Source organism: Diabrotica undecimpunctata, chromosome 6 (assembly GCF_040954645.1).
Source record: "Diabrotica undecimpunctata isolate CICGRU chromosome 6, icDiaUnde3, whole genome shotgun sequence".
NCBI classification, from domain to species: Eukaryota; Metazoa; Arthropoda; class Insecta; order Coleoptera; family Chrysomelidae; genus Diabrotica; species Diabrotica undecimpunctata.
The window spans coordinates 138,646,417-138,661,171 of record NC_092808.1 but is presented as its reverse complement, the minus strand read 5'-3'; the positions used below and the strand labels follow the sequence as shown (position 1 = coordinate 138,661,171).

General features: G+C 32.8%; 1 protein-coding gene across 2 annotated transcripts in view; it reads right to left on the bottom strand.

Annotated features, from left to right (window-relative positions):
• The window catches only part of LOC140443978 (putative aminopeptidase W07G4.4), a 109,569-nt gene that overhangs the window by 17,673 nt on the left and 77,141 nt on the right, over positions 1–14,755 (bottom strand). For both annotated transcript variants that reach the window (XM_072535527.1, XM_072535528.1), the window contains exon 6: positions 6,583–6,682. In XM_072535527.1, the coding sequence (XP_072391628.1) occupies positions 6,583–6,682 (100 nt within the window). The remainder of the gene's footprint in view (positions 1–6,582; positions 6,683–14,755) is intronic.

Below are 14,755 nucleotides of genomic sequence, written 5' to 3'. Positions count from 1 at the left end.
AATAGGTATATGTTTGGTTGCCTACACCACAGGTCACTGCTAATCTTAGAGCGTTTAATTAATTTATGCAAGCAATGCATGTTGTGTTGCCTATAATAAAATCGTTCATTAATAGAAAATCATTCATTAATAGGGGTCATTAATCAATGATTTTGAGGGTGTTAAAATTGATCATAAATGGTCGGTCGACGGAAAAGTAAATTTCTTTCACTTACTTGTTTAATAATTTTTTTCTGAATATCACTTTTAATTTTTGTTAAAAAATAGTTCGGAGTAAACTAAAACATTTTGTCAATTTAAATAGTGGTGGTTAGATTGACCATATTATGACTGTTAGAGTGTACCGTTTTTGAGACGTCTGCGATTACGGGTTAAAGTTAGGGTTTTGGTAAATATATTCAACTTTTTATTTTCAAATGAAAATACTTGTACAAATAAATAAAATAATTAACGGAAACACTTTAATTTGTTGATGTACGGTTTCCAACCATTTCTAAACTTTTTATCAAACATAATTAAATTACAATCGGCATTAGGCCTAATTATCATTAGGCTAATTTGCTTAATGTGTTTAGGATCTTTGTAAGCGGTTATTATTATATTTTACCTCTCAAGCCCAACAGTTAGAAAGTTTCTGTATTAATTGGAATAAACCAAATATTGGTATATTTTAATTCAAACGTCTAGTGACCATCATGCCTAGACGTAAGTGGGATATTTATGAATTAATTGCAAATGTGTATAAATACTTTACCATGAAAAGAGACAATGGTGGACCTTTAAAGTCATTATTATCTATAAATCAACGCATAAGTGAAAGTAGGCTAAAAGCTTTAATGAAGACTCTCAGAGATTTTGAAGAAGATCTTATTGTGATCATCAGTAAAAATATCACGAAGACAAAAAAAAAAACAACTGGTAAACATTCTAGGAGCATTGACTTACCTGATGGGGAAAAATTTGAAATTCGCAATATTTTGTATCGAATACGTGAAAACAATCAACATGTCAGTTTAGATACTATACTGGCCAAAATAAGAGAAAGACAAGTTTCTGAAATTAAGAGGACTAGCCTTTAGAAAGTGTTGAGAGATTTAGGATTTAAATTCAAAAAATAAAATAATAGGTTACTTTTATGCGAAAGGATTAGTGTGGTTCACAAAAGAATTAAATTTTTGAGAGAATATATTAGACTTAAATTTGAAAATGCAACATTCGTATACTTTGATGAGCCATGGATATTTGCAAAGGGTGGAATTAACAGAATTTGGCAAGACAACAGCATAAAATCAATAAAAGACACGGATAGCGAAGGCAAAATACACATCATTCTTCATGCAGGAGGGACAGAAGGCTTTATGGAAAACGCAGACCTGATTTTTTCTTCAAATTTAAAATCTGCTGATTACCATGATAATATGAATGCAGATATGTTGTTAAATGACTTAAAGAGAAACTGTTACCTAGTCTGAGTGAACCATCAGTTCTAGTTTTAGATAATGCACCTTACCTTTCGGAGATTTTGGAGAAACAATCAAAACAGTCGTGGAACGTACCGAGCATAGAAAATTGGTTAGTTAAAAATAATACGCCTTCAAATCAGAGTTACTGGAACTTTCGAAACGTAATGAAAAACTAACAGTTTATATAGTTGACCAAATTGTATCAAGTTATGGACATCAAGTACTACGGTTACCGTCGTATCACTGCCAGTTTAATCCCATCAAACACATCTGGGGTATATGTAAAACGTATTATGATAATCACGTTGGATGCAGTGGATACAGTGACGATACAGTAAAGAAAATATGACAAAACACTCTTAAAACTGCAACTTCAGAAATATGGGCCAAAATTGTAAATCAATGTAAAAAATTAATAGAAGAGTGGTGAATCCGGGAAAATAAAATTAGTGAAATTAATCCAGTGATTATAGATTTACCTAATGATAGCAGTAGTTTATTTAGTGACGATGATGATGATTTATAAATTTAAATAATCAGTAAGTACACTATTATAATGTTATTTACAAAATAATTGTACAGCAGGTTAACCGTTATATTTATACATTCATTATTAGCCAAATAAAGAATAATATTTAAAATTCCATTTGAATTGTTGCTCCTCATTTTATACAAATTAACTCTAACTGATAATACAGGCAAAATATTTTAAACAAAGAATATGGAAAACTCTATAGTGTATTTTTATGTATGAGAGAGTAATAAAACAATAAATTATGTATGCAAATCCCTAAACTGTTGATACGGGTGACTCAATGAAAAACAGATATTTGTCAACAAGTCTACAGAAGTATATAGGAAAACAATTTTAAATTGAGTAATTGTAATGCTCCAGGGAAACCAAAATTTCAAATAGAATATCATTTTAAAGAAGGACTTCGACGGAAAGTGCATGAATTCTTCTTTAGACAAGAATTTCCAACATTGGATAAAGTTCTTGTCTCAGTTCGAGATGATAAGGATTACCCAGAAATGAGTCGAAGTACGTTATGGAAACTTTTAAAAGAAATAGGCTTCCGCTGGAAAAAGAATCCCAGAAAGTCTATTTTATTAGAAAGAAGCGATATTGTCATATGGAGAAGACATTTTCTAAGAACCATAAAGGAAATGAGAAACCAAAAAAGAAAAATATTTTATCTTGATGAAACATGGATCAACGAGGGTCATACACCAAATAAATTTTGGCAGGATGAAACTGTTACAAGTCAAAGGCACGCTTTTGTAAATAACTTATCTACTGATTTAAACCCACCATCAGGAAAGGGACGCAGGCTGATAATAGTACACATTGGCAGTTCAGACGGTTTTGTTGAAGGTGGTTTATTAACTTTTGAATCAACTCGTACCGGTGACTACCATGAAGACATGAACGCTGATGTCTTTCAAGAATGGTTCGAAAAAATGATAGATCTTCTTCCTAAGAACTGTGTAATAGTAATGGATAATGCAAGTTATCACTCCAGACTTATAGAAGGACTGCCCACAACCAAGTGGTTAAAAAAAGACTTGCAGTATTGACTGAGTTCAAAAAATATTACGTACCATCCCGGATCTATAAGAAAGGAACTTTATTCGTTGTGTGCCCTTCATAAAGAAAAATTTAAAAAATACGAAATTGATGAAATTGCCAAAAATCGTGGAATGACAGTACTTAGATCCCCACCATATCATTGTGAATTAAACCCGATTGAACTGGTATGGGCACAGATAAAGAGTGAAGTTTCAAGAAAAAATACCACTTTTAAAATTCATGATGTTAAACAGTTGTTTTTGGAGGCCGTAAATAATGTAAAACCTGAAAACTGGGAAAAGGCAGTAAATCACACTATTAAAGAAGAGGAAAAAATGTGGAAGCTGGACAATATTACTGATAAAATGATCGAGCCAGTTATTATAAATCTTGGTTCTGAAAGTTCATCTTCTGAATCTGATTTGGATTTGTAACAAGTAGCTGTAAGTTTTATATTAATATTTTTATTCATCTATTTAACATACCTTAGACGGTTTTAAAAACTCTTTTTCTCTTTTGTAATTTTTAAAAATTAAAAAAAAATGTGAATTTTTTAAAACCCTTTTTAATGTAGGCCAGTCAGTTCTAATATAGTGTGTGATAAAAGAGGTCACTTTTGTTTACATACACATAACACTTTATAACACTGAAATAATTCATTTATTTTTTACAATTATTCAAAGTAATTTTTCAATTAATCTTGAGCACGCCCATGGAGTGGTCGGAGCTACCAGTTAAAATTATGCTAATTACTCTCTCGTTCATAAAAATAAACTATAGTGCAGTTTACCGTGCCTTTTACGGTAACGAAAGATTTTCTGCGAATTCCATTAATCGTTTGGAGGTGTAAGTTGGTTAAGTGTACTGTATCTGGGGAAAGTCAATAATAAAGGCGTACCATCTCAATGATATCGAACTTTTTACTGCGTCATGAGTTTTTATTAACATTTAAGCAAAAAAGGGGGCTTTTTACATTCATTTCAATATTGTGAAAAATCTACGCATTTTAGATGAAAACTTTTAACAGACGACTTTCTTGAAAATACTTGCTCTTTAAAATGAGATTTTAAAAATTCTTTATAAACTAAGAAGTGATTGCAAATTAAACAACAATTAATGCCTAAACATTAACTTATTCCAGATATTGCGTATGAATACAATGATCATACAATGAGGATTAGTATCTGACCAATATCGTTAGATTTGCTTATAAGTAAAATTTTGCTTCGTCTTCAAACGCTATATGTTTTACAAATTGTGGGTAATTATTACATCGCTCCATTATAATTTCGCAAAATTCCGCCCTTCGATCATAATCGTCCTCGTTGAGCTCCTGAACTAAATTAACTTTGTACAGATGCCACTTACCGGACTGTTGTGGATATTCTTGCACAGTTAATAACAAACTCAATTGCTCATCATCGACAATTGCAGGATGACTTTTATAATGATCTCTTATATGAGTAGAAGGTGAGACACTTTGAGCGCACTTTGACCTTTGACCTCTGCGACTTGAATCGTACCACTACCTCTCATGGTGTTCAGATCATCCCTGATGTTGTTCAGAGCACCTCTAATGGTGTTCAGGTCATCCTGATGTTGTTTAGAACAGCTTTGATGGTGTGTGTAGAGATGCTCTAAACAAAAATCAGAGACGATCAAAACACTATCAGAGATGCTCTGAATATTATCAGAGACGATCAGAACACCATTAAAGGTACTATGAACTACATCAGAGACGATCAGAACACCATCAGAGCTGCTCTGAAGAACATCAGGGATGACCTGAACACCATCAGAGGTAATGGTACGGTTCACGCCGCAGAGGTCAAAGGTAAAAGTGCGCTAATTGTCTTATCTTCTACTTACATGACCGAGATCTCTAAATTTCTGTTCTATTTTTCTTACGGTTGATCGACTACTAAAACGATTTGGATACTTAGCATTTCATAATTCACTAACTGGTTATGTCCGAGACTTATCACCATATCCAACATGATTAAAATTTCAATTCGTTCTTTTTCATTATTTGTAAAGTTCAAAATAAAGTAGTAAAAGATAGATTAATAAATTATTTGACACTATTTTTTTTAAACAAAACGCAAAGATATCAAAAAATAAAAAAAAAACGCATCCACAAACAATATTGAACATTGTAGTTTAAAAATTTGCGATACGATTTGTTTATAATTAACAGAGTTATAATTATAGACCATAAGTGTCTCATATTTTTGAAGTTTTTTTAAACCAGAATTCAAAAACGAAAAAAGAATATTATCGTTCCATTTGAAAAAACATCGATGACGTCATGTACATGTAAATTGTGATCTCATCAGTATTTCGAATTATATAAGCCGATGTTCAATCCAAAATATAAATCAACCTGTGCGTAGGATTTTGTCAACATATTTTTAGTTACAAAAATATTGAATTTATGCAAACCTTTAGGACCTCATACTTTTTTTAACTCTTCTCTCTATTGGGATTGCCGAATATAAGCCTCTCCTAATTCTCGCCATTCATCTCTATTGTTTGTAAGACGTTTTCACATTGGTTTTGCAGTTCTTTTAATATCGTCGCTCCAGCACATTTGCGGTCTTCCTCGTGGTCTTTTGGCTTCATATGGCCGCCAATTCCCTATTTCTTTATTCCGTCAGACATCCTTAAGACGTTCCTTATGTCCATTCCATTTCAGTTTAGCTGCCTGTTTCGACAGCATCTTTTACTTTTGTTCTATTACAAATGTCTTCATTGGTTTTATGGTCTTTGAGTGAGATACCCTTCGTTTTCTATTAGTGGTTGCCACTTCTGAGCTTGCATTTAATAGTTCTATTGTTATGACTTAATTGATTTCATTTAAGCTTAGTTTATTTAGATTTAATACTTTCGCGGGTTTTAACTTGCTTTTATATTGTTCCTGTCCTTTCCTGTCCTTTTTTCCAAAGGAGTGGGATTTGCCATTACTTTCTGGTCTACCCACCTGGAGACCCATTCCTTTTGTTTTAGATATCACCATATTCCTGTTAGAAAGTCTTTTAGCCTTAAAACACCACGCTGGCTACACGGGTTGGTGAGTGATTTTATACAATCCCTAAAACCAAGGGATTGCCACTTCCGCCATCCACACCGCACCTAAGGTATTCTTCTCCACCGTGGCTGCCGTTGTTGACTTCATCCTTGACCCTGGACAAGGGACCCTAAGCAGGTACTAGTTTCTTATTTAGATTAATCTAATCTAAAGGAAAACCGAGGGTAGTGAATATGCTGAGAAAATTTTCATTTACTGGTCCACTAAAAATTTAGAAGAGATACACCATGTACCTTATTCCATTTGTAAAAATGAATACTATTTTACAATAACATTGGTATATTAAAAAGTTTATGTCGTTTTTATAGGAATGTCAATAATTATTAAATAAAAATAAAATGTTAAAACTAACCTTGTAGTAAAATGCTTTAGTATGCTCATTTTAGTGTAATAATCATTTTGCAATATCAACATAAAATTTTATTTTCTGAACTGACCTATACTTTATTAGTATTTCTTACCAATTGAGTAACCTTCGCCAACAGTTCTATGAGCGTGTCCAGTCAAGGTGGCTATGGTGTATAGATGAGGATTTACTGCACTCACTGCGTCTTCCTTCAACTGAAAATAATAAAATTAACTTTTAAAACATTCGATAAAAACGAAATTTTAAAAATTTCAATTCATTTTATTAGTCTTGAATTCTTTATCAATCCGTTTACAGAGAAGATCGTCCCAAGACCGTCTTTTGATTTGTTTAGTCTGAGTGTAGCATACAAAACTTATAGCTAAATTTTTTTGATGAAGTTGCGAAAGGATATCTTAGAAATGTTTACAGTTCGGTGTGCAAATAATTGTACTCTGGCCACACGTTTGCGTGTTGTCATTAATTAAAAAACAATATCGGAAATTATTATAAAAAAATTGTTATGACATCATAAAGCACATTTAAAATGGATTGACCGACTTTAAAAGTTCCCAATAGGTAGCTTATAATCTTGCTGAACTAATAGATTATATTTTTGTCACTAAAGAATGGAGGAGCTCAATAATTAACGTGAAGACAAAACCAGCTGCAGATTGTGGTCCCGACCACAAAATGTTACAAGCAGAGTTTTGCATCAAGTTACACAGTAAAACAATCACAAATAAAAGACAAAAATTGATTCCAAAACACCCGGAAAAGTTTAGAGGAGCATGAGCAGAAGTCCACAAGGAATCTAAGTTTCTGTAGTTGGCTGTATACCATATATAACAAAAATTTTATTAGAAATCCTTTATAAAAGGTATATAATTTAAAAACACAATCGGACTATATCACAAAACGTTTTCGGAATCCATATTCCATCATCAGTGCACTAGGTATACATGTATTGAGCCACTAAATATGTGGGTAAAAACCAGTTAAAAATTGTTTTTTTTTTAATTTGGTTTACATTATATGGTGTTAAATATTATGATGTTAAAGTTACCAGTGGATTTGGTAACATGGCGACGTATGACTCCACGTGAAGTTGCTGGTCCTGAGACGATGTGTCTACGAGGACTTGATGAAAGTTGCTCACATCAAGCAAGTAAGAGTTAATAATGTGGTTGCCAAAAACTTTAAATTAAAATCTGGAATTCGACAGGGACGCATAATATCCCCTATTCTATTCAATATGTATAGTGAACATATTATTCGTCAAGTTTTTGAGGAATGGCAAGTTGGAGCAACAATAGGAGGAAGAAAAATAAAAAACCTACGTTATCCTGAAGACACTGTTATATTAGCGTCATCGCCAGAAGAACTGGAACAAATTATGAACAGACTAGGTACGGTGAGTACGAAATATGGTTTGAAAATAAATATGCAGAAAATCGAAGTGATGATCATCCATAGAATCAGGAACAAACAAGCAGAGATAAGAAACATAGCAGGTTACGAAGTGGCCAGGCAATTTAATTACTTAGGCTCCTTATTACTTATATTATATAACAGTGGAAGACGCGAAGACGAAATCCGTTGACGCATCACAATGGCCAGATCGCAACAGCCAAACTCACAAAAATTTGGAAGAACACTGACATCACAAAAAATACAAAATTACGCCTTATTCGGGCATTGATATTTCCTATCGCCACCTACGCTTCAGAAACTTGGACAATAAAAAAGCCGATTCAAAGCGTATAATGGCATTTGAAATGTGGGTTTATCGTAGAATTTTGCGCATACTATAAACCGCCCATCGCACAAATAACTCAATTTTAGCAGAACTTAACATAAAATCTTGACTTATCATAATTGTGAACCAAAATATACTGAGATATTTTGGACATATAACTAGAAGAAGAGAAGGCATAGAGCGAATGATAAAAATGATGAATGATGATGAAGCGAATGATGAAAAGATCCAGAGGAAGATCTCCAGTACGACGGTCAGACCAAATAAAGAGACCCAGGAGAGAGATAATTAGACAAAAATAGTCAAACAAATTACATGACGCCACTACATCCTTACGAAGGAGAAAGGATAGAGGAGGGGGAATCTTACTGATGGCATGTGTAAAAAATTAGAATCTTTGGTCCTATTAAAAGTAGTAATTGCATTAAGATGCCACAAGAAAATAAATCTGAACAATATTAGTATAGAATTTAATAATCATATTGACTACCTGATTTGGAATATGAAATAATTTTAACATCTTATCTCTTAAAATGGAGAGGCCTATATTTTAATACGCACTATCTACGTCTACAAAAAGCGCAGAAAGGTAATTGTTTCTGGTAAAATTATCGTTTATAGCAAAATTATATTTAATGTAAATATAATATAAAGAGAGTGGATTTCACAATCCACACAGTGGATTTAAATTGCACAAAAGGGAGCGCTAGTGACCAATGAGGCCATGTTGTCTATTATAAAAGAACAGGATGCTTAACAAACAATATATGAACAAACAGTAAACAGAATAACAAATAGCTAACCAGACTCTAAGAGAATTAGAGTTCAAGTGGGTAACACATGACAGAAAAGCAACAAATCGATACTGAGGAAATTGTTTATGTGTGAATAATGTGAAAATATTTAAACAATAATAAATAATTGAATTAAATTTTTGTATGCAAAATATTTACTGCCGCACTTGAAGACATCTTTAAATCACTAAATTGGGAAACGAAGGGACTGTCGATAAACGGAAAGCATTTAAACCATCTAAGATATGCAGATGACGTAGTACTAATAGCCGACAGCTGGAAAGAACTGAAGACGATGATCGATGAGCTTCATACGGAATCCATAAAAAAAGGACTGAAAATCAATCTGAGTAAAACTAAGCTAATGTCGAATAAAGATGATCAACCGACGATAACCATCCAAGGAACAAAAGTGGAACATGTAGAAGAATACATATATCTGGGTCAGAATATCAAGGTAAACAAAGAAAACCAAACTACCGAAATAAGCAGACGAGTAAGAATGGGATGGGCCGCATTTGGAAAACTCTCATACATACTGAAAGACAAAAAGATACCCCAAAACCTTCGAACCAAAGTGTTCGATTCTTGTATCCTTCCCGTTCTCACTTACGGAGCTCAAACCTGGACATTCACAAAAAAGAACATGGACAAGATTCAAAAAACTCAGCGAGCCATGGAACGACAGATGCTTGGTATCTCACTAATAGATCGGCAAACGAACGAAGCAATCCGGAACAAAACAAAAATAAAGGACGCCGCGAAACAAGCAGCTAAATTAAAATGGAAATGGGCTGGACACAACGAACGTCTCGAAGATGGTAGATGGAACAAAGAAGTCGGAAACTGGCGACCGTACGATGCGAAGAGACCAAGAGGAAGACCTCAAATGCGCTGGAGCGACGATATCAAATGAGTCGCAGGACCAATGTGGAAACGCCTAGCACACAACAGGGATGAATGGCGAAAAATGGGAGAGGCCTTTATTCGACAATTCGGATAGAAAAAGGGCTAAAAAAAAAAATGCAAAATATATAACGAGTATGTGATAAATCAATTTCTCCTCAGATCTTCAGGGTTATTGGTACAAAAACAATTAATAAATAATACGAACACCCAAGGGATTAAAATAAGAATCGCTATTGTTAAGGGTCAGCTATTGCTATATTCCTTCAATACAGCTAGAAACAATATTTTCAGCAGCAGACTATTAAAATACATATTTTATTTGAGCCACCCGTGCTATAAATTTTCTTAAAATTTTAATTTATTACTCAGTCTCTTCTCAGTTCTTATAACATGAACGATTTGGAGTAAATGGAGAATTTATTTGCGTAGGAAAAAGAAGGATTTCCTTAACATCCTCTAAAATATCTTACAAGATTCGAATTGAATTAGTTTTTCATACATGAAAATGCTCAATATATTCGATAGGAATTCCTTTAGTTTAAAATCCAGTTTAAATTATTTTGCTATCTGTTTTATTGAAATCTATATAACCAATTAATCACAAAATTATAAAAAGTCTAATGAATCTTGGTTTCTACGATTTTTTGTTGCCCCCTTTTTTTCTCAACCGTTATTAAAACAATCATGCTTAAGCAAATCCCGATCAAGTTCTCACGCATAATTCGCATATTTACGCATGTATTATTCCACTGGGTACAACGTACCTATATGTATATATATTCGTAAATTGTTGAGGTCATTCACGTTTACAAAATTCGAAACGTCACCTACCTACCGAGTTCACGTACGATAGTTTTTTGATACCCATATATGTCTTGAAATTATGCACACACAGACACGCCCATCATTGCTGCTTTCTTATCTTCATCTGCAATAACCGATAAGAATTCGACGATTTTTACATCTTCCTTGGGGTTATTTCAGGATCGTACTTATTTGAGAAGTTCAATAATACAACGATTATTCATAAAAACGTGAACAATAAAAAATGTTTTATACATTTTAATGCTATTTACATCAATTTAATGTTTATTTAAATGCTGCATTAAGGCGGCTACAGACAGACATGCAAGCTTGCCCAGCATGCTTGTTTAATCTTTTTGTACAAGCACGATTGAGTGTGAATTTTGTACAAGCACGTGATTCAGAATAAAAAATATATATCAAAAGTACAGTTTTCTGATATACAATATTAACAGAGGGGCCTTACAACTAAACAGGTAGCCAAAATATTACATGAAACAACGAATGATCAAGCTGAACATTCCGAGATTAAAGGAGACTCAGGTGCTGAAGATGTAGTAGAACCTGACACACCATTAGAAAGATCTTCTAGCAGAAGTTCGTCAACAGTACTGCCGTCTACTCCATCTGGAAGTGGTACAGCCAAAATAAACATAGTAACTAACTACAAGCCTCTATGTAGAAAACGTAAAATATTTACAATTTACAACAGTTTAGAACACGAGGATTTAGATGATTCTGTAGCAGACAGAGATTACCACCCCGAAAAGCCCTCTCAAAACAAAAAATATGAATGCTTCATTATCAAGGGAAGAAGCAAGAAGCAACTTTCAATGTTACCAATGATTTTAGGGGGTGGTCTGCATGACCAAGAATACAAAATGGGTGGTCTAAAGAATCAAGAATACCTCTTGAATTTAAAAATTGTAATTATGCAGAATTCAATGATACCATTTTCTGAAGACCCAGTAAGTTTCTTTAATTTTTTTTAATGACACCTTACTTCAATATATTTTAGAATAGTCAAATTTATATACTATCCAAGTCAACAAAAATTTAGATTTGTCCTTCGAAGAATTGAAAGCATTCCTAGGAATTTTAATTCTAATGGGATTTAATAATTTACCTTCTATCAAAAAATACTGGTCTGCAGAAACAAATTTTCATAATGAAAGGATTACTAATATTTTCCCTCTTCGAGATTTCTTAAAATATTAAGATATATCCATTTGAATGATCACCAACAAATGACAGCCAGAGGAACTCAGGAATTTGGCAAGTTATACAAAGTGAGACCTCTTATTCAAAAATTAAAAAAAACCATTATGGAATTTTTTTCTCCGAGCAGAAACATTTCAATTGATGAAAGTATGGTGGCCTTTAAAGAAAGAACTACTTTAAAACAGTACATGCCAATGAAACCCATAAAGAGAGGTATAAAAATTTGAGCAATGACATATGCTGTCTATGCTGAAACAGGTTACTTCATCAATATTGAGGTATATCAAGGTAGAGAATATAAACGGACTATCGAATATATTCTGGGGGAAAGAGTTATACTGCATTTAATTAAAGTGGTGGAAAAAAGGGGACACTGCTTGTACTTTCACAATTTTTTTACCACACTTCCTCTTATGAATAAGTTATCAGAACTACGTCATTTTGGTTGCGGAACAGTAAGACAAACACGAAAATATTTAATTGATGGATTCGACCGTTACTTGATGGAAATTCATTTTATGTAAAAATAAAACACTGAAAACTTTGTTTTCAAAACTTCCACAAAAGTGGAAGTTTTGTGGAAGTTTTGAAAACAAAGTTTTCAGTGTTTTATTGTTACGAAAATATTTTCCAAAAGCACATTTAGTAGATGACAGAAAAACGAAAAATGGGCGAAATTGATGAAGTTGTCTGCAATGATAGTACTATAAGTAAGTGAAAGGATCGTGGCTCAAAATCTGTGACCGTCTGCAGCAATATGCAGAATCATGCAGAAACTGGTTTTGTTTTGAGAACTTTAGAAACTGAATGTATATGGGCAGTGTTGATCGGTTTGACCAACCAATGCAGAGATACTCAGTAGCTTGAAACAGTCGAAGGTGGATGAAATTATTTTATTACCTTTTTGGCGCATCCATATTAAATTCTTACATATTTTATAAAGAATTCCTTAGGCAAAGTAACAGTAGAAAAAAAGCAATATCTCACCTTGAATATAGATCCAAATTGGCTACCAGTCTTATAAAAGATTTTTCTGCGAGAAAAAAATCGAGACGCCATTGAACATGGAGTATTTTCAAATGATTTGCCGCAAAAAACCACGCGAAGACGATGCCAGCAGTGCTCAAAAACGGGATTACAGAAACGCAGTGATATAGAGTGCGTAGACTGTGAAGTGGCTTTGTGCTTGGATTGTTTTAAACCACATCATTCAAGTGCCTGAACTATTATTTTTATTATTATATTTTTATTTGTTTATTACAATACTGTGCAGTATTTTTGTATTATTTAAAGTCCTATACCTATTATTGGTACAGTTTTTATTATTTGGTACACCCTATGCACCAGAAAAACTAGCAAGAATATTATACCTTGATTGAACTGTGGTACAATGATTGACCAGCAGTATTTCATAGAAAAAAACAAAAATATAGTCAAAATTTAGTAAGTACTAACTATAGTATTCCAAACTAATATCTGAAAAAACGTTGAAAAAAGTACATAATTATAAACTTACGGCTTATAGGGTTAAGAAACCTTAGTCCAACCCTGAACCGCGAAATATTTGATCGGGTCAGGAATTATTTAGGATTATTCACCTTCTTTTTAGGGACTATCTCGTTCCGCAATCGTAAATGAATTCCAATTTCACTGATTGAATAAAAGGGTGGTGAGATACGTTGTTTAAGACTGCATTAATTTTATATATGCAAACACAGACTTATTATACTTTATCGATATGAGATCGAACGCACGATTTAAGAATATTACCAACAGTATTACTGTTTTTTTTTGACCACCTTTCCGGTTATTACTATGGTTTTGTTTTATTATTAGTCACTTTCATCTTCATCTTTTGTATTTAGCTATTTGGAAATTACAAATGTAGATAATATTATCCTTTCAAGGAAGTTTACTTTATGTATATTTATTTTTTCCCTTTATTATTCAAGTAGCTTGTTCACTTAAAACCTCGACAAACTAATTGCATGATCTTCATTTACCTAATGCTTCTCGGAATAGCCATGTGGTGCTAATTCATGATCATTGACATAAGTTCTTAAACCACGATATTTTTCTTTTACCTTGATTACGTCTGCTTCAATTTTGCTTTCAAATGTAATAGGTCATTTTTTATTTTTTAAATATGGCCGAAATATTGTATTTTTTTTTAATTGAAGCTGTTAATAGTTTACGTTAGTTTATTTATTCGGCCTAATAAATACTTGTTTTCTTTCCTGACAGTTTATGGAATTTTTAACAATCTTGTTACATAGCATCAGGCAGAGTTTATGCATCCATCAATAATGTCTAGATAATTCTCAATAGACTCTAAGTACGATATAGCATCGGAGGAAGGCAACCATATTTGAATCAGTGAGAAAAGAAAGCGGACATGTCATAAAAATCAAGTTACCGGAAAATATGGAAAAACCTCCTCTATTGGAAACTATCTGGTGTTTATCACATTGTAATTACCAGTGTGTTCCAGAGCAATCAACCACTGATAAATATTGATACAAAATTGAATGAAGGCAACTATGTATAAAAGGACAGAAAATAAATACTTTTTTATTGGACATCCGATTTTTACATAAATTTTAGTTTATGATATAAACAATACAATACAATAATATTTAGAAACCAAAACAGAGTTCTACAAAAAGCTAAGCACCCTAAATGGGAATATACAGAAATACGATATAAAAATATTCATTGGTGACATGAATGCAAAAGTCGGAAAAGAGAAAAGATATAGAAGAATATCAGGGGGACGAGGTTTACATAAGGAATCAAATGAA